This window comes from Haemorhous mexicanus, chromosome 2, assembly GCF_027477595.1.
Source record: "Haemorhous mexicanus isolate bHaeMex1 chromosome 2, bHaeMex1.pri, whole genome shotgun sequence".
NCBI lineage: Eukaryota > Metazoa > Chordata > Aves > Passeriformes > Fringillidae > Haemorhous > Haemorhous mexicanus.
Window position 1 is genome coordinate 105,033,125 of NC_082342.1, and position 26,444 is coordinate 105,059,568.

At 44.3% G+C, this 26,444-nt stretch overlaps 1 protein-coding gene across 1 annotated transcript; it reads right to left on the reverse strand.

Moving 5' to 3' along the window:
* Nucleotides 1-715: 715 nt before the first annotated feature.
* ASB9 (ankyrin repeat and SOCS box containing 9) lies at nucleotides 716-16,129 on the reverse strand. The gene is made up of 8 exons (XM_059839803.1): nucleotides 15,781-16,129; nucleotides 11,134-11,213; nucleotides 10,033-10,140; nucleotides 8,948-9,098; nucleotides 8,250-8,384; nucleotides 6,657-6,848; nucleotides 3,468-3,634; nucleotides 716-2,292 (listed from the first exon to the last, which is right to left on the reverse strand). The coding sequence occupies exons 1-7, from the start codon at nucleotides 15,872-15,874 to the stop codon at nucleotides 3,510-3,512; spliced, it is 885 nt and encodes a 294-aa protein (XP_059695786.1). The 5' UTR covers nucleotides 15,875-16,129; the 3' UTR covers nucleotides 716-2,292; nucleotides 3,468-3,509.
* Between the last annotated feature and the right edge of the window lie 10,315 nt (nucleotides 16,130-26,444).

The window sequence follows — 26,444 nt, forward strand, 5'->3', positions numbered from 1 at the left end:
ATGGTTTTCTTTTGTTGAGGTGGTTTTAGTTCCACAGTTTCCATAAGCAGCTCTCTATCCATCAGAGGAAACACCTTGTAAAGCAATTTGCTGGCACTGCCCTCGCTCTTTGAGCTGGTCTTTGAGGGCAGGGACTCCCAGAGATGCATCCAGTGGAGAGGGAATGAGTGTCCTTCCACACCTCCCCAGGCCAACAGTGCACCCCAGGGCACTGACAGACACCTGCTGGGCTTCTGACCACCCTGGGACCTCCACACTCACTTCCAGTAAAGGGGTCCTGCTGTGTACAAACACACAACAGCACCAGAACAATGCATGTGCCTTTTGCTTAGCTGGCAGGAGAAACAGATTTATGCAAATCAATTAAAAATAAAAACCAAAAACCTAAAAAAGCCCAAAACCAAGCTGAAGACAGTGACTATATAAAATTACATCTTTTCCTGCTTTGTGGAATCTCTATCTCCTTTCTCACTAATCCTCAAGTGAGCCAAGAAGGAATTTCAGGAGTCCAGCTCTACATTAAAACATCAACAAAAGGCAAGGTTTGCACAGTATTTGCATTTTAGCTTCATATTTACTATAGTTTTATTTGAAATAAATATTCTGTTCACTACCTGTCTGCAGGTGGGATGGCAAGAAATTAGAATTCAAAATTCCATAGTCTCAGTCAATCCACAAAATTAGGGCTATCATTAAAAAACTGAATGAAAACAAATTAACAAGCAAAAGAGTATGAACTATTTATTTCTGAGAAAATATCCTACAAAATTGTGTGGCTTAATTACCATTAAATTGTTAACATAAAAATAGGAAAGAATTAAATCATGATTAAATATATTCCTGACAATCATTTAAATCCTGCATTACATTCTGAATGGTTTCAAATATAGAAAAAATCTAAACCTCACCTGTAATGAGCTTATTCAGTTTGAATCTTGTACTTTTACAGTTTGTAACTGGATAAGTGTTGATGCATAAAGCTGTAATTCACCAGTGTTGACCACAATTTTTATGAAAATAAATAAGCAAACACACTGAGATGATACAAGCTGAGCATACAGAATTCATCCTAATTTCACTTGGGCAGAGAAATTCAAGTAAACAGAGTCATACCATGAATTTTTCATAAGAAAAGCAAACTAGAAGCAACACCCTCACCTGGTTCTCAGAGCAATTTTCTCCTGGTATTATAATTACTCCTATAAACCCATTGGCTGAAGTAACAAAATAAAGGCAAAAGTAAAATTAGTACCTACAAAAATGTTTCTTCATCATCTAGAATATAATGCAATGGATCTCCAGCTTTCCACTGTGTCACCAAAGCACACTTTAATGTCCAAAAGTTAGGCACTGGGTTCACTGTCCATTCCTTGCCTCTTCAATGCAGATTCAGCTTAACTAAGACAGTGATTTTAAAAGAATATACCATCCCCATCCCAGATACCTGCTTTTATTTAACCTCTGTGAAAACAGACATCTACTTTTCTTCCTGGGCATGAGGAAAACAATATAGAAGGCCATCTTAAACCAGCCAGTTGATTTTTACATGGCTCAAATATGTGTGATGAATTGGGTCAGGTAAGTGACACATTCCCAAGTGTCTCTATCACCAGAGGAGTTAGAGACCTAACTGTGTGTGTTATTTTGTCTCATTAGGGTAAAATTTAGTGTACCACAAACCCAGGAGAACTGTGATGTGTCAGCACAAAGGAATCTAACCATCACACTGGATACCTATAGCCAGCAGCCATGGCAGACAAGGATTTGTATTGTGATTTACATCAAGTACCAGCATCCAGGCAGCATTTGACCTCTCCTCTCTAACCTCCCTTGCACAAGGCAGGCTGGCACTGCTCACACTGGCACACTGGTGAACACCAAAATCAGCTTTCATGTACTTGAAGGCTGCCAGTCTCTCCACTTCTGAGCTGAGGGCTCTGTATCTCTCATTGCTGCTGTTAGTGATGTCAGCAGTTTTTGCACTCCCAGCCCACTCTTACAGAGTGTCCACAGAGAAGTGAAAAAGGATCTCCAGAAGCACCCAAGTGTGTGGCTGCCCGTTCATCTCAGGGGTGACATGGAAGCCCTCAGGATGCTGGGCATGCTGCTGCTCCCAGGTGATGCAGATGCACTTTGGTTTAGAGCTCAAAAGGAAACAGGGCAATGGGAAGAAGAGCTGGAGTCTCAGCATTCTTGCTCCCATGTCTGTCAGGCAGCTGATATCCCTGGGGAGCACCCAAGGGAGCAGAGTGGTCACAACTGCACTTCGGTGTATGGCAGCAGGACCCATTTCTGAAAGGGAAAGAAAAATGCCCAGTGTTAATGTTTAGCTGGAAACAATTGTTCTTATGACCTCAGTGGAATAAGAACTACATATGTCATACACTGAGTCAACTGCCCAGCAACTGAGCAGGGGGCAGTAATTGCCCACTGCTTTTAAATCTGGAACGGACTTTGATTTCATTGTTTGTTTTATGACCGCACATTAGAGGCATTATTTTTACCACTCCCATGGAAAATGCTCTGATTGAGGTAGCAAGTCTCTCAGAAAAAAATATTATCTCACTCTTAATATTTTCTTGGGTGGAGAAGGGGTGTGGAAGCTGTTGTTTTTCTGATGCATGCTGAAAAATGCTTACGAAATACCACCTAATTTTCAGAGCAGAAAAGAAGAGCACTCAGTGCTCGCTACTGACAGCCTGTTAGCCTGTGTCCTTGAAAATTAACATGCTACAAGGAGAAAATGGGTAGTTCTGAAGTGTCTTCTATGTCCCAGAGTATCAAGAGTAATTGCCTTTAATGGATGACTAAAAACTTTTGCCCCGCTATTATTGCACTATATGGGGCTGCCATCAGCAGTGACCTATTTGCTGTCAGGGCAGAAATGCTTGTTTCAGATGCTGGCCTAAATGCAAATGATTGGTGCTTATCTGTCTGCAGTGTGATATCCATAGAAAATAAATAACTTCTGCCAGAGGGCCTTCCTTGCTTGGCAGCTGGGTTCACTTGGGTTCCCTCCCCTTCTTGTGGTGCTGGGGGCACAGCCCTCACAGATGACAGACACGTGAGCACTGCTTACACAGAAAGCTCTCTGCAGCTCTCCTGGGGTGCCTCATGTTCACATGGAATGCTGCTACTGCTGGGCTGGGATATGTGTTTTCTTTGTAAGGGGTTGTCAACCACAAGACCTCTGAAATTGTGCCAGAGAATCGGTAGATCTATTTCAAATTGTTACACTGATTTTCTGTGCTTTCAAGGGGGCTCTCACATCACATTGCCAAGCTTCACTATGCAACCATGCAGGATTGTTTCTTTCCAAATGGATTTGGTGGGGGTGATGGCATTGAGGACTGAGCGAGTTGGTCAGTCCGGTGCTTCTCTGACCTGGGCATTACTGGAGACCAAAAACTGCCATAAATTATCATTGCAAACACAGGCAACACTAGTGATGAGAAAAGTCAACAAACCTTGCTGTGTTATTAAAGGCACTGTTTTGAACATGAAAAGGCTCAAATGTGGAGAAGGAAATGTTTCAGCTCGTCTGGGAGGAGAAGTCCAGTTATGTTTTGGTGCTGCTGGTATCCAAAGCACCTCCTGATGCACAGGCGGCACAGCTGCATCAAGGACAGTGGCCCTGAGAAAGATCCAGGGAACAGGTTACACACATGGCTTTGTAATGCCAAGACTATAAACCTGAAACTGCAGCTGTGCAACCCACCTCCTGCCACCCACCTCTCACCAGGTTTTCACACTCAGCAGTGAAAAGTCAAACCTGCATCTCCCAAAGGACACCTGCCCACCTGCAATCCAGTCCATGCCCAGTCACTCTGTCATTACTCAGCTGGCATCAGCAGCATCAGCCTTTCCCTTTTAAGCTGTACAAATGTTTCTACTGTCTGAGAAGAGATGATTGATGCTACTTTAAAAGCCCTTCCCTCCTCTCACTCCCCCAGTGAGATCAAAGCTTTCTGTCCACTACTTTCTTGAGGCATATTTCATAACAGTGACAATGAACACATAGCAAAAGTAGCACTTCATAGTTCTTTATTTAAACCTTCCAGGTGAACCAGTCCCTTATTGATAGATGGGAGCCCTGTTGAAGAACCTTTGTCACTTTATAAAAAAATCTAAGTGAAAATCCTTTTCAGGAAGAGGAAGATCCTGTGTGAAGTTCTACCTGCAGCACCCACCAGTGCTCAGCCCTGCAGAGCATTGTTTGCACAGGGGTGACGATGTGTAGGGTGGCAGGGGCTGGGGGAGGGCAGGTAAGATGGGCACCAACGAGGGGGCTGGGTGCAGGGAATGGGGAGGACAGGAGAAGGGACACTGCAGAGGGCAGGGAAGGGGCAGTTTAGGTGCCCTCCCTCCTGCAGAGCAGAGGGAAGGAAGGGAGGCCACAACAAAAACATGGTGAGGTGGCAGCTTTGATCAGCTTTTGAGACTTCCCTCGTGCAGGACACCAAATTTCCAGCAGCTCTGCAAGGCTGAAAGCTGCTGTGCTATCACAAGGGCTGTGCAAAGGGCTGCACCCTTCTGCTAGGAGGCAGCCAATGAGTTGTTACCCTGTTCTTGGGTACAAAACAAGGCAAGCTAGCTAAACTATTGCAGTATCACACTGCACTTGTGCTTGACTCTGATCCCACAGATAAAGGTTCTGCCTGCAAACATCTCATTAAAAAACAAAAGCTTCCATTAAAAGAAAAAACAACCAAACCCAAAACATGAACACTTATCAAAACACAAGCAGTGACACTACACTGGAAAATATTTTGCAAACACAAGCACACAGGACATTTTTGGAGCATTCTCTGATTTTTCCACCCACACACAGGACTGTCCCTGAGATGTAAGCAGGTATGATGGTCCAGCAGCACAGTGAACTGCTAGGAAGGGAACCACCACATGTACTGCACCTGCCCTGGGCTGGTCCTGGGAGGGTGACTGGGTCAGCACACTCACAACTCATCTCTGGTGGCCAAACACGCTCCTGCAGCCTGCCTGGCCATGGGCTGCAGGGCTCCAGCAGCTGGCTCTGGGGGGAGAGGAGCCCTGCATGGCAGGAGAGCAGCTCTTGCACCACTCTCCTAGACCACAATTGCTCAGCCAGCCAAAGAAGCCTGACATCAGCTGTCCACAGGCAGCTGAGAAGGGCAGCTCAGAGAAGGGCACATTGGAGAACATCAGAAAAACCACTATTCCACAGGAAACTTCCCTTCAGGCATTTATTGTTTCTGATTTTGATTGCTGAATTTCACTTGGAAAAGTTCCTCACTGCCCATGCTGTCAGCTCAGCCTGAGCAGTGTTTCCAGGCCAGCACCACAGGGTGTGCCTGAAATGTTTTTCTATCTCAAATAAACAGGACACATGCAGTGCCACAGGAGTCAGGAACTGAATGCAGCAGGGACTGGAACTCAAAGATCTGCTCTGTGTGCCACAGATTAGGTTGGGAAACCAAATATCCTTTGCTCATGCATAACATGCACAGCACAGTTGTTTCCATGCTACTTTCATGTTATTTTTTTTCAAGCAAGGCTTGATTCATCACTTTGTTATTCCAATTTTACCTTTCTCTGGCAATAATCTCATCAATGTGTAACTGTTTTAAACAAATCACCAATTTGTCCAGATTATTTAGTAATGTTTATAGCTTGCTGACTGACTGAGAAAATCTAAGGAAGAACACAAGTATAAAAAGGAGTAGACACTATGTATCTTATTCTAACTTCCCTCAATAATAAATAACATTTTTCTCCATAATTCATAAGATTTCATAATCAATAAAATAAAATTACCCAAAACTATTTAATTTACAAGTATGAAACAGACTCTTCCTAAACTTTAAGCTTATGGTTTGATACTGCTGTTTATTATTCAGCACATAAGGTTGGTCTTTAGAGAAAGTCTAGAGTATAAATTAATACAAATATATAATTCCTTATATAATTCCTATGCAATTTTCCTTAATATTAAAAAAAAAATCATGTAGCCTTTCATTTTAAAGATACTTTTGCATCTATGTAAAAGCTTGGCCCAAGAATAAAAGTAAAGAACAAAGAATTAAAAACCAGGTTCAATATACCTTTTTTTTAGTATTACATGTATTAAATATTTTTGGATTGCAAATCTGCATTTATGCATTTGTGCTGAGACAAACCTGGCCATCTACTGTATAACCAGAGATCCCAAACCTCATCCTCCCTACCTAGCCTCAGTTCCCATCAGAGGTGATTTGCTGCCTGCATTTGTCAGCACACTCCATGGAACACTCCTGGATCTACTGCTGTCTGACACAAGGGAACTGACAGACTCTCACTAAATTCAAAGCTTTAGGCAATTAAAAAAAGCGGCCATTAATTTCTAAGGTGTCTACTGCTTGTTTATTCACCCTAATCTCTATTTTGCATTAAATGGCAAGCTCAAGATGATTACTTCCTGATGCAGAAGATTAAAAATCTGGAGGTTCAGGATGGGTTATTTTTCTTATCATTATTACTGTTAGTTCACCACTATATTCTGGCACTTGAACAATGTCCCTATGTCAGCAAATGGAGGCAAGCTCAGTTATTCTCAGTTTTCTAGTGCTAGCAGCCTGGAATAGCCTAGCCTTGTGCAATAGTCTGTGTGGGTTTTCCCTAAATCAAGTTCTAAGGGGCACCTTCTCTCTGCAGGAACAGCTGGCCCAGAGGACAGCCAGGTGGGACCAGCTCCACTGGCCTCTTGTTTTCAGCATTCTTCACCCAAAGGTCTGCTCCAAAGTCCATCAGCAGCTTCACCAGCTCCACGCTGCAATTCCTGGCAGCCATGTGCAGGGGGGAGTCCAGGCCCTTGCCGCTGTTCACGTTGGCTCCTGAACAACAGGAGGGGCAAAGAACAATGAGGAGAGCCATGACTGCACAGTAGCCCATTTTCACTCACTGCACTAGCTGCTATTCCTCTGAATAACACACAAGTTCTGCAGCCTGCACCCAGAGCTGGGCTCCCTTACGCTGGGGCTTGGTGTTGCAATTTGCACGAGCACAACTCTCACTGGCTGAGGAGTGAGAGCTCCTTATTCTGTGAATGAGAAAATGATCCCAGAGGAATGGTGCATGAGGAAGTCCTTCACCCCACAGCCCAGCCCAAGGGTATCTTGGAGCAAGCCAAGGGTGTAGTTCCACCTATGGCCTACCTCTGCTTCCCCTCCCTTAAAATAAAGGCAGGATTTCAACATGCTCTGTACTGGAGGCTTAAGCTGGTGAGATTTCCAAATGCCAAAGCATCTGTCAGGGGAAAAACGAGAGGATGGAAAAGTTCTAGAGAACCTTGATAGAAGAGGGCATAAATACCCCTGATGAGAGTCCTCCCATTCATTACCCTGGACTGGTGGCTCCTAAAACACCCTAAGAAAGGTGAGCTGCAGGACTAATTCAAAACTATAATGTTTTTATTGTACACATTCCCATATACAGGAGGCAGCAGAAAAATTTAGCAGAAAAAAAGAAAATAATTGCCAAACATTTAATTTAGATTAAATTAAAAATATTCCAATTAATTTGTATTTGACTTCTTCCTATAAAAAGGTCATTGTACTAAACAGTGACCTAGTAAAATGTGATATATATGATTTTTGCTTGTTTTTTCTAAAGTAGCTTTGTTGGTCCATCATTTTTGTACCAGCTATGTGGCCACTTTAGGTTATAAGGCCTCTTTGGCTAGAAGACCTGTACTACTGTGGATAACAATAAATGGTTTTGCGTAATTACCCAAGCATTTAGACTTACAGCTTTGTGTGATGCAAAGGATATAGTGCTGATTTGCTGCTTCTTCTGTGTTGGAAATGTCTCAAACTTTTTATGAACTCATTGGAAATCAAGGCATGTTTGCAGAAATACTATGTAAAAGTGACTGAGTCAATTGTTTTGGGTAAAGAGGAGGTAAAAAAAAAAATTAAAAAATTAAATTTCTTCCTGTTCACTTCAAATTAATGCAGCATCACATGCACTGACACTGGAAAGTATAGCTTGTTCCAGGCACAATCAGCCATGTTAAATCCAGGATCACCCATCACTTTGTTGGGAGCTATCAAGCTGAATTCCTGGGTTAAGAAAACCCTGATCATCCTGCTACCACATTTAACCAGAGCTGCTATCAGGAGTGAAACATCTCCTGGTCCCAAAGCAGGAGCTCCTGTGAATCTTTGATGCAAAGATAATCCAAAGATAGATGTTGCAGGAAATGAAAGCACACCATTCTTTATTTTTGTTTTTACCTGATTCAAGCAGCTTCTTGGCACAGTTCACTTGCTGGTTCTCACATGCTACATAAAGTGGAGTACCCAGGTGCTTGATGTTGTGATCTATATTTACCCCACGGGACGCAAGGAGTTCGACACATTGCACATGACCTTAAAAGGGATAAAGGAAGAGTCAGCTCACAGAGGCCAGGCTTTTTTTTCAGCAAATTCTCTGTTGCAGCAGTGTAGTTTGGCAAAGATTCAATGTTTTGTCAAGAGGTGCTAGTGTAATACTTTCATCCACTCCAAAGGATCCAGCCAGCAAAACGGGAGCTGAAGAGCCACGTTCAGCACAGCAGGCTAAAGCCTCACAGGCTAAAGCCCTCACATTTTATCTGACTCATTTCAGATGTCTACTGAAGATGAAATGAATCACTCCATGTTTCTCTCCACTCCTTTTGAAGCTAGCCAGACATCTCCCTCAAATGTCCACGTTGGAGGCAGCTGATTTGGACATTGCATTCCCTTCCAGGTGAACTCAGAGGATCTGACAGCTGAGCTGACCTGCCCTTGAGGAGCAACACGGGTGGGAAGAACTGCACCCCTCACGATGAGACCTACTAGCAAGGCATTCTACATGACCCAAACCAAGAAAATTATCTTCTCTATCTCTCTCCTCCTCTTCAACATGCTGCTAGCAGCATGGAAAGGAGAGCTGATGCATGTGGGGTTACCTCTCTTAGCAGCTTCGTGGATGGGGGACGCCAGGTCACAGGGTGGCTGCAGGCTGGCTCCATGCTCCAGCAGTAAATTCAAGCAAGCCACACTGCCACTGACACAAGTGTTGAACAGTGGTGTGTGCCAGTCAACAGTCACTCCATCCACCTGGGGGAAAATAACACAAAAATACAGCAAGACTTTTGTCTTCCCAGTGTTTCAGAATTGATAACAACCAACCAGTTTCTCAGCAGAAAATAGGGGTTTCAATATTTTTTTATTTAATTCCATGCCAAAACCCTCCAGTGCTTCTGAAGACTACAACTTTTCATTAAAATGATCATTAAAAAGTATTTTTTTTAAATTGCCCCCAAGTCTCTCCTACTGAAAAAAAAAAGGGGGAAAAAAAATCATCAGGGCCCCTCCAGGATCTCTCAGGAGTTACGAAGCTAAATGGATGACCATTTCTCAGTTATCTTAGCTGAAACATACCTATCCATAGCCCTCTCCTGAAACAGCCCATTTTTGGCTGAAAGTGTGCAATCCTTCCTTATTTTCTAATTTTTTTTTAATTTTAAATTCAAAGGTAATATCTGGTAAGGTGATGTATGTATGACTGAATTTTCTTATTCACTATAATTTTGAAGTTAGCTCGAAAAGTAGTGGCCATGAGACAGCATTTCAGCATTTAACTTGCATCTTGTTTCCATTTTCTTCCCATTTTTTGTCAGTCGATCCTAATATTCCTAAGCCTCTGCTTAAGACTCTGCGTATTGATACCAATAAGATCAATGAGTGCATAAAACAAAACACAGCCCAAACTGCTGCAGGATTTGAAACACTTTGCAAGATGAACTTCCCCTTGCTCTTGTGAAAGATGAGAACATTTCATCCTCATCTAAAGAACAATAATAACTGTTGCTTATATCTGTGCTTTTTGGATTGCTTTATAAGGAAGTGCCTTTCATAAGTACCTCAAGCAGAGCTAAGCACAGAGTGTAAACCACAGAGATACTCATGTGACATGACATCACATAGCACTGAAGTGTGGTAGTAGAACATACTAACACTAGAGACAGTGGTCTGTCCATCACCTACTCACCTGAGCACCATGTTTTAACAGGACGCTGGCACAGGCAGCATGACCCCCTAGGCAGGCTTCATGGAGAGGAGACACCTGGTCTGCTGTAACAAGATTGACATCATTCCCCTGATAAGATAATGGAAAACAGCATTACAACCAACTACTAAAACTCCCATAAAAAAATCCACAATAAAAAAAAAAAGACCCACCCTTCTTTAAAAGCCTTATGTAGCTAGACCTTCCTCAACTGCCTGGAGCTATTCATCTCAGCAAGTAAGCAGATGAAGGGAATGAAGAGGCTGTGATGTTTTGGCTGGAGTGGATACTGGCACAGCATACCTGAGGCCATGCCTTGCACACCTTGAAAACCAGCACAGAAAGCTTAGTGGACTGTCCAGTGGGACAATATGCTGTGGTTGTTTGACTAGCTTGAACCCTGAAATGCTCTTGAAGTATTTTCTGCTCTTTGCTTCAAGGCAACCACTGAAGGAAAGCAATGCATCAGAAACATTGGTTGGATTCCACAAGATCTTTTGTTTCTAACAATCTTGGTGCTCCAGAAGACTAAGCTGGAAGAGTCTCCAATGCACCTTCCCTTTCCATACCTCCTTCACAGGTTAAACCCAGGGATTTTGAAAAAACAAAGTAGTAAGGTTCAGAAATCACTGCTACCTATCCCTGACCTTCTGGAGGGACCAGGGCCCTGGGATATGCTCAGGTACTTCAGAAACAAATGTTTGGGTGACTGAATTGAAGCCTCAACCAGACCCATGACTGGCTCCAGAGCTGGCCCCTCAGCTGGGGCACCAAAACCTGCTCAAAGGCACACACAGGAGGTGCAGAGGAGCTGCCCTCGGCCATCCAGAGATCCCAGTGATCCCATTACCTCTGTCACAGTTAACCCATCACCCAGGATAGCTCAGTACATCATCAAATTACTGCACAAAGCTTGTGCTGGGCAAGGAACTGATTGTAGGAAAGAAAAGCCTGTTGCATGCAGATTTCCCTGTGGCCTTGTTAACACGATTTTCTCACCCTGAAGTTTCACAGTAAAGCACAGACTGCATTCATCCACTGAACAAACCCTGCAGAGACCACATGAACCCAGGGGAGAGGTACCTGTTCAATGAGCTTCTTCAGGGAAAGCAGACGCCCGTGGATAGAGGCCTCATGTAAAGGAGACCAGTCTGAAACAAAGTCTGTACAAAAACAAAGACAGGAAAAAGGCTAAAAACTCTATTTCACTAGCATTCTTTACTTCAACTGCGTGACCTCCTTTCTACTTTATTGGAGCTGCTAAGATTTCTTTGGAGCAGGTGCTGTGAGGGAGACAGACAAGAAGATGGTTTCCCTCTGGGTGCATTTTAACTCATCCTGTGTTTGCATTGTGCAGCTGTATTCCCCTCCAGAAGACAGGAGAGGGATTTGCAGAACATCACCTGGCTCTGGCTGAGCTTGTCCCTCTCTCTGAATTATTTCCAGGGCCTTTTTTTTCCCCAAACTTATAGTATTTACCAATTATCTCAAAAGGAATATGTTTTGAAGAGGGTTTGGTTGATCAGTCATTTACCCCTGCTCAGAGCTGGACTAGAGTCAACAACACTTGGCAAGAGAAGGGACCAAAGTACGAGGAGACAAATTGTGCTACCTGTTGATTCTGTCTTTCAGTTTTCAATGTCTGCTACGAGTGGTGCATTTTAAGTAATAGCTCTGCTCTCTGCATTGCTGAAACCACAAAGTGAGGTACAGCACGTATATACTGTGCAAATATTAATAGAGGGAGATCTTCAGTATTACAGATTTTATGGCTCTGAGCCAACTGACAGCAGTAATCCCTCTGGGAGATATTTATGTCCCAGCACTCAAAACCCAGTGTCTGTTGTATGTCAATGTCCCAGATTCCCCCTGGGAAGGAAGGGAAGCCTTTACAGAGAGCACTTCACACAGCTTCCTGTGGAAAGATGTTTTGCTGCTCTCTGGAGATGTCCCACTCTCCTTCCACTAACTACAGAGAATACTCCAGTGACCAATTTGCTGGCTGAGTTGCTGAGGTTCTCAGGAACCACATTAGAGCACATGCATGGAGTGGAATCCTTAACAGCAGGAAGTCTGCCTCCAGCAAAAAACCCCTAATAAGCCACAATAATTCTTTAAAAGAATGTTTAGATACAAGCTGATGATTGTGAAGGTTTTAAATTAAAATAAGGTGCATTTAGACCAGACATAAAAATGTAGTGGTGAAATAACAGAACAGGTTGCCTAGAGAGGTGGTAAATGTCTCATTTGTGGAAAGATTCAAGGTCAGGTTGGATGGGATCCTGAGCAACCTGGTCTAGTAGAAGGTGTTCCTGCTCATTGCAGGGGTGTTGGACTAGATAACCTTTAAAGGTACCTTCCAATCTAAACCTGGCTATGAATATATGAATTAGTATTTAAAGAAATTAGTATTCTTTGTTATTAGCATTATTTGAGCTTTGCCTGCCTCCTTCTATATTCCATGAGCTGCTTCCCACAACATTTAACCAGTTTCATTAGGTTTCCAAACATCCTTTGGCTTTAGCAAATGGACAGCCAATTCTGGAAGCTGTGGTTCTGGTTCATAAAGATAGCAAAACTGGGCTACAATTATTAAAGCACAGAATGACTAACTGACTAAAACAGCTTTGCCCTGAGTGATGTGTGTCAAACTGAAGTTTATCTGACTGTGCTGTTGCTCTTGCTGGTCCTGCCTGTGTCACAGTCAGTTGTGTTTCCAGGGTATGTAAAAAGCTTTTCCCCGTTTAGAAACTAATGCCACTGCCTGAACTGCGTGAGTTGTAAGGGAAGTATGTTTATAGATATTCTAAAATTCTAGATTGAAGTACAAGTTTTTTTGAGTTGCAACTGGAACTTTTTTTGGCCACACAAATATTGGCAGGTGCTTGTGCCTGTACCAACCTGTGCATTGTACCAACTTATGATGTCATCTTGTCATGATGATATAAGAGGGACATATCCATGTGAGGATCTTATCCATTCAGTCTTGCTTGAGAAAAGACAGGATTCTGCTGAAACTCTAAAAAGAGCCAGGCCAGCCATCTGTGGACTGGCCATTGGCTTGAAAGTTTCAAAGTTTTAACAATTAATTAAAAGATTGACCACATATGCATTAAAAATAGATTTCAGTGAAAAAGAAAATAGATATGTGCTAACACCTAATCCATCTGGGAGATCTGTAACTGAAAGAAACCTAGAGTTTTATCTCAGTGGAGCCCTATGGAGCCTTGGGAGTCCATCACACCAGCCTTGGATACCTTGGGAGGAGCAGGATTAGAGGCCTGACTGATGACTAATAGTGATGGCATAATTCCAGATCTGCTGCCATGAACTGCACAGCCCCAGGCTGATGTCTCTCCTGCCCTACCTCCATCTGCATCAAGCACCTCTAACCTGAAGCAATGCCAGGGAAGCAAACCCCCCGGAAGGAATGGCAAATTTCTCCAGTTTCCTGACCCAAGGCATCACCTTCTGGCAAATAACCATATTTCTATTTTCTGCCTGCTCCACACTGGAACTCAAGTTTTTTGCCTGGAAGAGAAGAAAGGCTGCAGTGGATTTCCTTGTCTCACTGCCCTCTTTTACACTTCAGAGGAGGCACACTGTCAGAATAAAAAAGATCTGTACTGTATTTGATTAAGACCTAAGCAAATGTCAGTTCCAGCTGACCACGGGCTTTTAAAATCCTGAACTAGTGACTTTCATGAATGTGCCCAGAGCTGCATATGGAGTAGCAAGGCCAGTGTGTGTGGGGGACACAGCTGTGTATTGTATGTACCACCACTGCAACAAGGATTCCTGACTGTCAAAACCAGGTACAACTGCTTTTTCACAAAGAAACAAGATAACTTGTAAAAATTTGAAATTTACCCACACCTTAGTCCACAGGGAGGCTGAGTCACACCCCAGGAGCTCAGCATCTAGACATACAAATCCTGCTGGCTTTGGGTCACCTAGCTCCCTTTCCACTGCATAAAACTCCAGCCAGCCCAGAAGGTTCAATAAACCTCTGGTCACATTTGATGGCATTGCCATCACTCAGGCAGGGTGGTGTACACAGAGGGAGTTCTTATAGCAATAACCATGCACACATGCAAATTCTGACTGCTCCCTGTGCACAACAGAGCTCCCACAGGACCTTTCTAGAGCACTGCTTTTTGTGGTGATGGCTGAAGCAACTTTTTCCAACCTCTGACCATGTGAGGGCATTTCACCCTCTGTGCCCGTCCCCAGGCTGGTTTCGTCCCATGCCTCTCACGCACAGCACAACTTGAAAGGGGCTCTTAAGTCCTTCCAGTGAAGGCATGCTCTTGCATTCATATTTGCAGATACAAAATCCTAGAGCATTATATAGAACTGTGTTACAAATGATATTTTTCTATTCAAAGGCTGTCCCTTAAAATTTGTGATATACATAGCCTGAGCCAAATACATTCCCACTGGAAACTGCCAGCAGAGCTCATTGACTCTGCTAAGGAACAGGCAGGCATGAAAGGAGTGGATTAAACTTTGATTTTCAAAGGACCAAACGATCTGTGTCCAGCACTGAGCCATGCGGGATTCCCTCCTTCCAACCTCCATTTTGCTGGAGCTGTTCTCCAGTATGGATTGGTTCTATTTCACACTCTTTATAATAATAATAATGCTGTGCCCTCCTGCTCATCCCAGCCTCAGGCTGTACGTACGTGGCACACACTAGGGCAGGCAGACTACACTGCAGACAGACTGGTCAGCCTCACATTTTGGTTTTATGGTCTTAATTTTCAACTTGGTATTGATGGAAACATCCTGAACAGCCCAGAAAAAGAGCAAGGATAGCGTAAAGTCACATTTTCTCAATTTACCTCATTCTATCTGCACTCGCCGTTAGCTGAAGGAGTAACTTCACAGAAACAGAGCTACACCAAACGCATCCAGCTCAGGATACAAAGTTAAATAACTCATCTTTTTTCTTACCATGTCATATTTACAATGGCTCCAGGCCAGACACAGAGCAATGACCAGAGTGAGGCCATTTGTCTGAGTAACTGCTCACTATTACATGACCACAACAGCATTGGTCACAGCAATGCCACTGCAGAAGAACCCAGTAGGCTCAGCCTAAACAACACTTAGGTCTGTTCATCTGAAAGACAAGGGGAAAAGATAAAAGATAAAGGAAAAACAAAGAAGAAAGAGAAGACAAAAACGAAATGCAAAAATTGAAACAATCAAAAGAAAGGAGAAGAAGAAGGAAAGTAAGGAGGAAGGAAAAAGAAAGGAAAAGAAAAAGGAAAAAAAAGAAAAAGAAAAAGAAAAAGAAAAAGAAAAAGAAAAAGAAAAAGAAAAAGAAAAAGAAAAAGAAAAAGAAAAAGAAAAAGAAAAAGAAAAAAAAGGAATTGAGCCAGTGCTGAGCTTCCTGCTGGCACTAATTTAAGTCAAACACGCCACATTTCAACTTATTTCTCAGTGTGCTGCGGTCCAAGTGCTGCATTTGCTTCTACCTGCACAAAATGCAGTCCAAAACCAAACACTCTTTTCTAAGACACGAAAGAAAAACAACCAAAATTTCAGTATCAAACAGAAATAACTTTTTAAAATCCCCTCAGAAGTACAAAGGCATGGGGTGTTTTGTGGGACGGAGCGAGGACCCGTCCCGAAGCAGGACACAGGAGCAGCAGCACTGCAGCCTGCCCGTGCCCCCTGCAGCCTCCGGCAGGGCAGAGCCTTGTCCCCGGCAGTGTCACTCACCCCTCATCCGCGGGGTACACGGCGACGCTGCAGATGCCTGGCCTCCAGCTCCTTGCAGTTTGCTGGCATTTTCATTTGTTCTCTCATCATCCATCTCAGCCCTGTCTGCCCAGCCGCTGTTTTTTCACTTTGTGGTTGGTTTCCAGAGTTCAAATTCCATCGTTCCCGGCAAGCCCCCAGCGGCCGGAGCAATCTCTGGCACAGACCCTGCCCGCATCAGCCGAGCAGCCCTTGCGGCGGTCGGGACGTGGTGCCGGCAGCTCCCTGAGCAGAAACCCGAGCACCTGGGCTGGGATTTAACGCAACAGCTCCCGGGCTGCCCTGCTCGGCAGCCAGCGACCCAGCCAAGCGAGAGATGTGCCTGATGTCACATCCTTTCCAACGCGACGCCCAATCGGGGCGCCCGCCGTTCATTTTTATCAGGAAGGAAATTCTTAGTTTGCCAAAAATACAAGAGAGAAAGAGCCAGTTCTACTAGTTGAACAAACTCTGCCTGCAGGGGATGCGCAGGGAGAGCCACGGGCAGGCGCAGTTCTGCCCCGTTCTCCGGGCAGGGTTTGCACAGCTCTGTCCCGTTCCCCGAGCAGGGTTTGCACGGCTCTGTCCCGTTCTCCGGGCAGGGTTTGCACAGCTCTGTCCCGGTGCAAGGGCAGGGTTTGCACAGCTCTGTCCCGTTCCCCGGGCAGGGTTTGCACAGCTCTGTCCCGTTCCCCGGGCAGGGTTTGCACGGTTCTGTCCCGTTCCCCGGGCAGGGTTTGCACAGCTCTGTCCCGCTCCCCGGGCAGGGTTTGCACAGCTCTGTCCCGCTCCCCGGGCAGGGTTTGCGCGGCTCTGCCCCGCTGCCCGGGCAGGGTTTGCACAGCTCTGTCCCGGTGCAAGGGCAGGGTTTGCGCGGCTCTGCCCCGCTGCCCGGGCAGGGTTTGCACGGCTCTGTCCCGTTCCCCGGGCAGGGTTTGCGCGGCTCTGCCCCGCTGCCAAGGCAGGGTTTGCACGGCTCTGTCCCAGTGCAAGGGCAGGGTTTGAACAGCTCTGTCCCGTTCCCCGGGCAGGGTTCGCACGGCTCTGTCCCGCTGGTGCTCGCAGCGGGCGCGGCCGGAGCTCGGAGCTGCCGCCGCCGCTGCCAGGCCCGAGCGCCGCCCGTCCCGCCGCTCTGCGCAGCGAGGGGAGCGAACCGCAGCGGGGCTCGGGTCTCCTTACCCTGTCCGGCTGAGTTCACTGAGCCACACCCGCAGTTTTGTATCAAAACAGCGGCCTTTTATTTTTAAGCAATTTCTCAACCTAAACAAACCATCACAAACCAAACAGCATTAAGGAAAAAAAAAAAAAAAGTCTTCGTTATTTTTTCAGGAGGACCTCTGCCTCATTTCTCTGTGTCTGTTTTGCAAAAGTTCTGTTCTCTCAGATCATCTCTATTTGCGCTATTTTCCTTCCCAATTTAGTATAATTTACGAGCACAAAATCCTTTTTCTGTCACTGAATATTACAAGTGGAAGTAGGCGGAACTTCCATGCAACATGTTTTAACATCAACCTGGATCTCAAGATAAGCAACACAGAACTTCAAATACAGATTAGAAACAGCTTACATAACACAGAGACACAACAGAGCTTTTAGGCATTAAAATACTATTTTCCATTTAAATAGCAAATACACCCCCAAGTTCTACAAAAACAGGCCTAGCTACAGAAATTACTTTATCCTTATTCAAGTGCAGCCATCCTTGGTGCATAGAAGTGCACAGTAAAGTGGTATCTACAATACTTAATATTACTTTTTTTCTGTTTACAGCACGTCTTATAAAAGGAATAATTTTTTTTCTTTCTTCAAAAATCTGAATTTTTTGTAATTCAATGAACTGTTCTACTATCTTGGTTCTTTTTTTTTCCTTCCACTTGCTAATCAGTTTTTTTAATCATGCAGATAAATTTTATAATGATTTTATTATTATTAGCACAAATATCGCTACAAAAATGAAAATGCCCTGATAGTAAATCTGTCTTGGTATGAAAATTCAGCCTTGGTTTCTGAGGATGCAAACCATAGAATTACATAAAATGTTCAGAAAATTGGACCCAAAACATAAGATTTGTTCAATTTAACTTCAGAATCAGGCTGAGAAATCCTAGCTTTTCCTTAGCATTAATGAAGAAATATAGGCATTTTCAAACCATGCTTTGTCTCTGGGGGAACACATTGGAATTTTAGTCAGTCTTCACTGACTGTAAAAGGGATCCCTAAATCATGAGCAGAGAATTAACTGTGTAAACAGCTAAAACCACTTTAAAATGTGGCTGAATTGACAGCCAGGGGTCCCAGCTCTGACACCCCCGAGTGCTGTCAGGTGCCTTGTCCTGCACAGCCTCTGGATGCTGCAGCTCAGGGTGAAACATCTTCAGTCCAAAGGCCAGCATTGCCCAGTGCCTGAACCACAGAGCCTCAGCTCAGGAGTGCCTGCGTCTCAGAGAGCAGGGTTTTGACAGACAGTTCAGACTGATTTATCTGCATTGATCCAAGCTGTTGTTCCCTGCCTGGCTCCCAACTCTCAGCAGAGATTACCCCATACAAGGCATGGCAGCACTGGCCACAAACTGATGCCACAGCTGTCTCAGCACATGGCCCATTGTGGCAGCTCAAAAACCTGCAAAAGCAGTTTTCTTCTCCAGCCTGTAAACTCAAGCCCTGAGACCCCAGCACATGCCATATCCTTCTCTAAGGCAGTAATTTCCAGCCAAACATCTGGGACAGCCATGTTTTAAATCACAGCAGTTAAATCTGCCAGAGTTTGCCTGCAGGAGCACTAAAGCACTGGTGTCATTTCCAGAAGTACCTGGGTTTTCTTTGGAAAGCTGCTGTGAAATCCTTGAGCTGGCACAAAATGGAGAAGTTCTCCCTTTGGAGAAATTAATAATGCTGTCCAGTTCTTGTATCCCTAATTTTCTTTCCTCAAATCAAGTCTCTCCTCCAGGTCTTTACTTCTTTTACAGATTTTCTGACATGAAATGTTTTCATTTTCCTTCCTCTCACCCTCATAGAAACTTCCCTTTGCAAACATTCCATCAGCCTGGCTGGGGACCAGACAGACTTCTGCAAGAAACTGTTCCCTTCTGCAGGATGGCTGATTTACTTAGCAAGAGAGACTCTAAATCAAAACAAACAAAAAACCCTGAAGAAGGCATCAAACACATCTTGGTTGCATCATGGCTACATCAGTAGCACCTGGATCTGTGCTTTAATTCATTGCAGATGTGGAGAATCACCAAGATTTCCCAAGGAGCAGGACAAACTTTGCATGAGAGCTTGCAAACAAGGTTATTGTATTTTCATTGTGTCAAGAAGAGGATTAGGGGCATTTTCCCCACAGAGAGAAAAGCAACAACAATCCATTTTTCACCACCTGGTGCCAGTTGTTTCTCAGTGAACATCTGTGTAAGCATCTTCATATGTTACAAAATATATCTTGACATTGCTTTCTGAACTGTATGTACTCCTGCTCAGGCAAAAAGAATCCAAACCCTGAAAGCTGGTGGGCTAAAATTTGGTTTGGGCTTTGGTTTGGGGTTGGTTTTGGTTTTTGGTTTTTGGTTTGTTTGTTTGTTTTTTGCTCCAAATCTTTGTGGTTTCTATCATTCCTGGGGTGGTTTTTGTCCTCTCTTGCGGGCTGCAGTCATGGTTTGCCCACACTGCCAGCTGAGCTGTGTGGTGAAACATCTCATGTGACAAGTACACAGCTGCAAGCAGACAGTGGGGTGACAACAGCAAAAGTGTCAGCCCAGTTCTTGAGAGCTGTGATGGTTTTTCAGCACAGACTGCCAGCATCTGGCAAACTTAAGGCAGTCTTGTCCAATACCACCTTCTAAGTGAAACCCAAATCCAGGCATAGAGCAGATTTCAATTTCTTTCTCCCCCTTTTCTAACTGTTCATTATTAGTTTTGAAAAATAGTGGGAATTCTTTGGTTTGCTGGCAAATCTTTTTGGTTCCCAAAGTTTCTAGTGTAAAATAGTAGTTTCTGAAGAAAGCAAAATTACATCCTCAAAGATATTAATTGTGTCAGAAACTTCACATAAAAAAAAATAGTTTTCCACTAATCCCAGTGGTTAGACCAATGTGGAGAAACCCCAAATGTAGCACAAACAATCTCAGAGCCACAGAGGCCAGCTGGGTTGGCCCTGCTAAGCAGCACTCACATGGCAGGTCCCACACGGAGCATGTTCCCAGTATGGTGGGTGTTCCCAAAAAAAGCCACTTTCCATGCCTTTCCCTGGTTTCTGTCTCTTCCCACTGCTTATCAGTACCAGGAGGCAAGAGCAGTAACAGCTCAGGAAAGATGTTATGGTAAAAAATGGGTCATGGGAGGGAGGTATCTAATGGAGAGTCTCCTCTGCCCCTGCTTCTCTTCCCCAGTTTCACTGGGGTTAGATGTTCACTGCTTATCCAGCACATTGCATTTCAATAAGCTCTTCCACCCACCCCCACAGGCTGCTTTCCAGACCTTGGAGCTCACCTCTAGAAATTTCCCTCATGTGGCACAGCTTTCCACATTTCTGTGTGTGATGGGAGCAGCCAGCACATTCCAGCTGTCCTCACAACAGGACCTCCCAGCAGCTCCCCTTGGGGAAAGCTGCCAGCACCTTTCCACTTCTACAAAATGCAATTGTGGACTTACACAAAAGTTACCCCAGGATCTCCTAAACCCTTGTCCAGAACTGGGACTTCTGTTGGCTTCTAAAAATGGGCTTCAGAAAGCAATACTGCCAGCTCAACTACTTGAGCAATAATGGCAAATGTCCCCAGACTCTGCATCTGGGTTTCCCCCAGCATCCCAGGCATGGCAGGTGCTCCCATTCTCCTTTGGTAAGGATTGTTAGCATATTACTAAGGTGGATGAAATTACTCAGCTGCCCTGAACAATGTACTTGTCTCCCTGCCCTGCTCCTGAGAGATGGCATTTGGTGCAGTGGAGAAGAGGGTGTGTAGAATAGTCAAGCCCATAGGATCTGAACTCTTCCCAACATTACCTTCAGGTCTAAGAAATCCACTCACCTGGTGTTGGACAGAATAGCTGCATGGACCAGGAGCTATCCACATTTTCTCCGTTGAAAATGCAAAGTTGGGACTGCAGTAAGCAACCAACTACAGCAGTAGTGTGCCATGGTAGAAGTTTCCTTTGCTGTCCATGAGCACAGCTTGGCTTTTGTTTTGCATGAGGCTGGAAATCCTCTGAAACAGCCAACAGATGCTGATTCACAATGCTGATGTTGTAAGAATAAGAATTTCCCTTCCTAAAGGATTATGAGCTGAGCACAGTGACAGGCATACCCATTTTGTCTTAGTACTGTAGCCAGCTTGGCCCCTCATCTGAATATCTGATGTTGCTGCAGAAGGAAAACCTCCTCTGGAAAATGATGTACAGAGTGCAGGGCTTACCTGAGGCATAAAGATGGAAATGTGTGGCAGGGCTGCCTGACCTTCCCCTTCCTCCAGCTGTGGGACATGCCTGGTGCACAGCAGGCTGCAGATAACCTCCCCCAGGGCTGCACCTGACCTGCTGTGGGTCGCTCCACATCAGCTCCCAGCATCATCCTCCATGTCCCAAACCAGGAGTGACAGAGCCTCCCTGGGACCCCACAGCCCCCTGGTCTGCAGGCAGCTCTTGCCCTGCCCGGGCTGCAGGGAGGCGGTGGGGGACAGACCCGTGTGCTCCTGCACCCTCAGAGCCCACACATCCCCTCAGACTGCTCAGAGGGGCCAGTTCTCCACACACCTGCCCTCTTTAGAGCAGACCTGGGAGCTGGCTGCACATAAAGACCACAAAACAATTCATTCTTCATTGAAGAATGGTATTTTCTTATCACCTGTTCTTGTGACAACACTGGGGCAGGCATCTGAAGATGTGGAACAAGCCCCTCACTCAACTTACTATTTCATCTGATGACAAAATTTTTAAGAGATTTGTACCAGCAAAGAGAATTCTCTGTTAAAGTGTACCAAGGATGAGCCTTTTTAGTCACATGCTTGAGACATAATAAAGAAAAATAGAAAGAAAGGGAAAAAAACCCCTAATGAGTAATTTAATGGTCTGTGACAAACCCATATTTTTTCCCAAGCTGCTGCAAGCATGAAAAGCCCAGGTATTTCTCAGCCATTTACAATGGATAAAGAGCAGACAGGGACATTTTCTGCACAGTAAATCATTTCAGCTCAAAGGCTTTCATAAATCTCAGATGAGGTTCCATCCTGCCAGACACCCAGCAGAGCAGCTCTGGTGCCCTGCAGCAGTGGTTGCCCACAGTAAGTGGGAGGGAGATTTTGGGGGTAAAACTGGAAAGCCCTTTGGGATAAAAACAGTGTCAGCTCAGGGGGAAATGTCTTGCCCTCTCTACACCAACAGCCTGTAGGAACCTGTCTGTGGAAAGAAGCTGGAATTACTTTTACTTGTTGGCATTGATTTAGAGGAAAGTTTTCATTGAAGTCTTGGAAATTCCCAACCCAAAAAATGTGTTCCTCAGTCACTGTAATTATTCAGGATGCCATGTTTAATATATATGTCTTGCTGTAAATCTGCAGTTACCCTGAAAGCACAAGTTACAAAGAAAAATTACCACATTCATTAACTAGAAGCTGCTCTAGGATATTTGAGGATAAGTGGTCTTCAGCAGGTACTCAGTAATGAAAGGCACAAAGCTCCTGGGACAAAGTATTTCTACACACAACAGGCTCCAGGCAGCAGGAACTCACCTTCTGAAACAGTTAAGAGCAAAAATTTCCCTATAGGATAATGAGACACAAATAATATGCAAAGGATGACCCTCGGGGCCAATGGCCTTAAAAATATTTCAGTTTGCTCACATTGTGATGGAAACAAAATGAAAAGGGATCACTGGTTTTTATGTAGTTTGATGAGTACACTTTTTTGTTTTTAATGCAGAAAATGTGAAAAAAATATGCCTTGTTTCGACTGTTAGTAAATCCTATCACCCCCATAGGGATTGGTAAACCAGCCTTCAAAGAAATTCAGGTCTAGTGTCACTGCCCATAACAATTTGTCCATCATGACCAGAGTAAAATAGGTATTTAGTCAGCATCTAGTGCAAGAAAAGTGCAGAGAACAATACCCTTTCCACGCCCCCCCCCAAAAAAAAAACCAACCAAAAAAAAACCCACCAAAAAACCACCAAAACCACAAAGAAGATAATTTGGAATCATGTTTGTGAAGCTGGAGAATTATATGGGCAACATAAAATGAGTGAGTCTGTGGAGTCTTTAATTCTTCTCTCCCTAAGATAAAAACTTGCACATTTCACTCACATTCCTAAGACAAAAAAAGAAAAGTTAGAACAAGTTTTCTCTGGAAATCTCTACATCTCCTTCCTTTCCCATTCTAATTTCTCTTTTGTTGGGGCATGTTAGCCTCTATAGCCAGCAGGTAGACCTGGCAAAAATGAACCATTCACCACAAAACTACACTGCTAGCAAGTCCCTGGTAACAAACAGGTAAAAATATAGCAGGGTGCTGCAAAATTCACAGAATCATAAAATGGTTTGGGTTGCAAGAGACCTTAAAGATCATCTAGTTCCAAACTCCCTGCCATAGGCAGGGACATCTTCCATTGGACCAGGTTGCTCAAAGCTCCATCCATCCAGCCTGGCCTTCAACATTTCCAGGCGCCCTAAGGAGCTCCACCATTCCATGGTTACTGCAGCCAAGGCTTTCCCTGAGCTTCACATTCCCCGCTGGCATTTCCTTGTAGGGGAGAACAAAGTTCAGCACAGCAGCTCTCCTCACTGGCACCTCTGTCACTTGGAGAGGAAGTTATCATAAATGCATTCCAGGAGCTTCCTGGTTTGCCTGTGCCCCACTGGCTTCTCCATCCAGCAAACCCTGGGATAGCAGAAATTCCCCATGAGGACCAGGACTTGTGAATGTGAGCCTGTCTGTAAGGACCTCATCTGTTCAGTCTTCCTGGCCAGCTGGCCTGTAGCAGACCCCACAATAATGTCCCTACCCTCCCTTTAATCCTGACCCCAAAGACCTCAGTCAGCTCCTCATCCATACCCAGGCAGAGATCCATGCAGGATCATTGACAGAGGGGGAGGCACCTCCTCCCATCTCCTCTGCCTGCCCTTCACAAAGAGCCGGTGTCCTTCCATTCTAGCATTCCAGTCACAGGAGCCATCCCACCAAATCTCCATGTGATGACAGTGACGTCCCAGCCCTGCAGGTATGACATGCTCTGCTGATTCATCTGTCTTCCCCCTTCCAGATGTTGTTCCCAACTGAATATGCAGATTATGCTTTATTCTGCAACTCCTGATACCCTTTATTGAAGACTTTTCAATTTTAAACCTGACATAGTTTTTCATTTGCTTGCAATGTCCATTGTGAGTTTCTACAAGTAGTATAAAATTTAAGAATAAAGGAATTTTCAAGAAATAAAAATCAAATTAGGTAGAAGTTCTGTGTGAAATAATCTGTATTTGACAATAATATATTATACATCTCATGCAGAACGTTAAAAAAAAACAAAAAACCCCACAGTGAAGAGCAATTGGCATGTGGGAAATGGTAATTTCTGAAAAAAAAATTACACAAAAGCATCAGGAACCATCCCCCCAGGATACAGGTCAGACAGATTTTTCAGCTAAGAGTCAGTGAATGTGTTTCATTTTTGTTCTCATCAGACTTGCCCTAATGCCATGCTGGACACACCACCAGTGCTTTCAATCCAGTAAAGACTGCAGGGTGTTAAATGCCAGCAGCAGGGCTGTGCTGCAGGAGAGGGTCAGGCTTGGCACAGAAAGGTGCTGGGCAGCCCCTGTGTCTCCTGTCCTGCAGAGCTGGCAGCAAGTGCAGGGCAGGGAGTGGCACTGAGGGGACTGCAGGGGTTTGCACAGGGGAAACACAACAATTATTGCTAATGTGTGTGGAGGGAAGAAATCGAAATGCCTTGAGGAGGATGTTGGCCAGGCTCAAGTTCCCTGGGGGATAAGAATCAGGAGATGATCCTCCCATCCCACTGCCCAAAGTAGCACAGCCCATCACCAAAGGAGAGAGCACACAGGTGGACAGACAGACAGACAGACAGCCTCCCTCACAGCCTGCATCTGCCTGGGAAGGTGGGGTGTTGGCACCTCAAGGCAGATGAGGGGAATTTCAGTTCCTACAGTATAACAAGTTTCAACAGTCTAGCATTTCCCTACACTTTTTAATTTCACTCTCTGAATGACAAATTCAACTGGACAGACAGAAATTCAGGGACTGGCACATCTGCTGTGAAAAGCTGAGTCCTAGAGAGGATGGAGGATGATTAAATGCCAATAGCAGAGTTGTCCTGTGGGAACAGAGGTCACCTTGAACCCAACAGGCTGGTCAGAATATCAAAACAGAGATCTTCTTGGAGCCAAATCAGAATGAAACTTCTTTTCCTAGATACCTTAAGAAATACTGTGTACTAAGCCCTCCCAAAATGTGTCAGCCTATTTATACTCACTGTTGTATGCCCCCCAGGATGTGGCCCATTGGCCAGAGAGCTTTCAGAGAAAACTCTGGGAAAAAATCTCAAGCTACAGGGAAACCTGTGGAGCCAGGTTTTGGGCAAGAGACTGAGAGAGCTCTGTACAGCAGTGGGATTCCAGCACATAAAAATGTCTGTGTCAGGCAAATCATACCTTACTGATTTGAGTCAATGATCATAGAATGACAGAGAAGACACCCCTTGTCTTAAAGAAAAGAGACCATGTGAGATTAGTTTCCCTTCTACTACCTTCAGAAAAGCAGCAGACAGATGTTTTCCAAACTCGTTTTAAAAAATCACCAAGACTCAATAGCCTCATAGAAAATTGTCCCACTCTTTCCTTATCCTCACATGAGATGGCATTTTTGAAATAAAAATATATGCATTGTTATGACACCAAGCACAACCAATGAGAAGTAAATGGGTAACTTCATAATTTGAGGTAAGAGCAAGGTAAAGTTTCTAATGAAATTTCTTAATCTCAGGACTTCTGAACTTCTAATTTATCAAAGCTGTCATACTCTCATATACAGAATTTCAGAGAGAAGTAAGTCTCCAGGAAGAAGGAAAGGTAAGGTGACTTTTTGATGGGAAGCTAATATCAGGAATAAATATAGGGCACCTTCTCCTGCTTCTTGAGATAAAACTTTCTGAGAGGCTGAGTAGACTTTGCATTTTCTTAATGGAGATATAGATTTTTTTTCAATTTAAAATCCTATGCAAGTGAAATACTGTTTTCATTGATGATCACAGAGGGAAATCAATTCAGCATTACACACTTTGAAATAGATCCCATAAATTGCCTTAGTCCCTGATTGCAGTGCACATCTGACAGCTCACACAGCTGTGCCTCTGTCGCTCTGTTTAGAGAGCAGAGAGTATTCTCACTGCCACCTTATTAGCAGAGCAGGTGAATTTGCAGTAAAGATAGACCTGAGAGGGACCTGCTGACATCAGATTAATATAGACATTCCTTTCTTGATAGTATTTGATTTTCAAAGGCTCTTGAGAATTTAGTGTTCAAATCTCTGAGATTCATGATGTATTATACCATACAAGGTCATTGATGTCACTGACAACTTTATGGGCTATAGCTCTTGCCATCAGATAGCATTCAATATGTGCAAACACAGGCTGAAAACTGCATCCA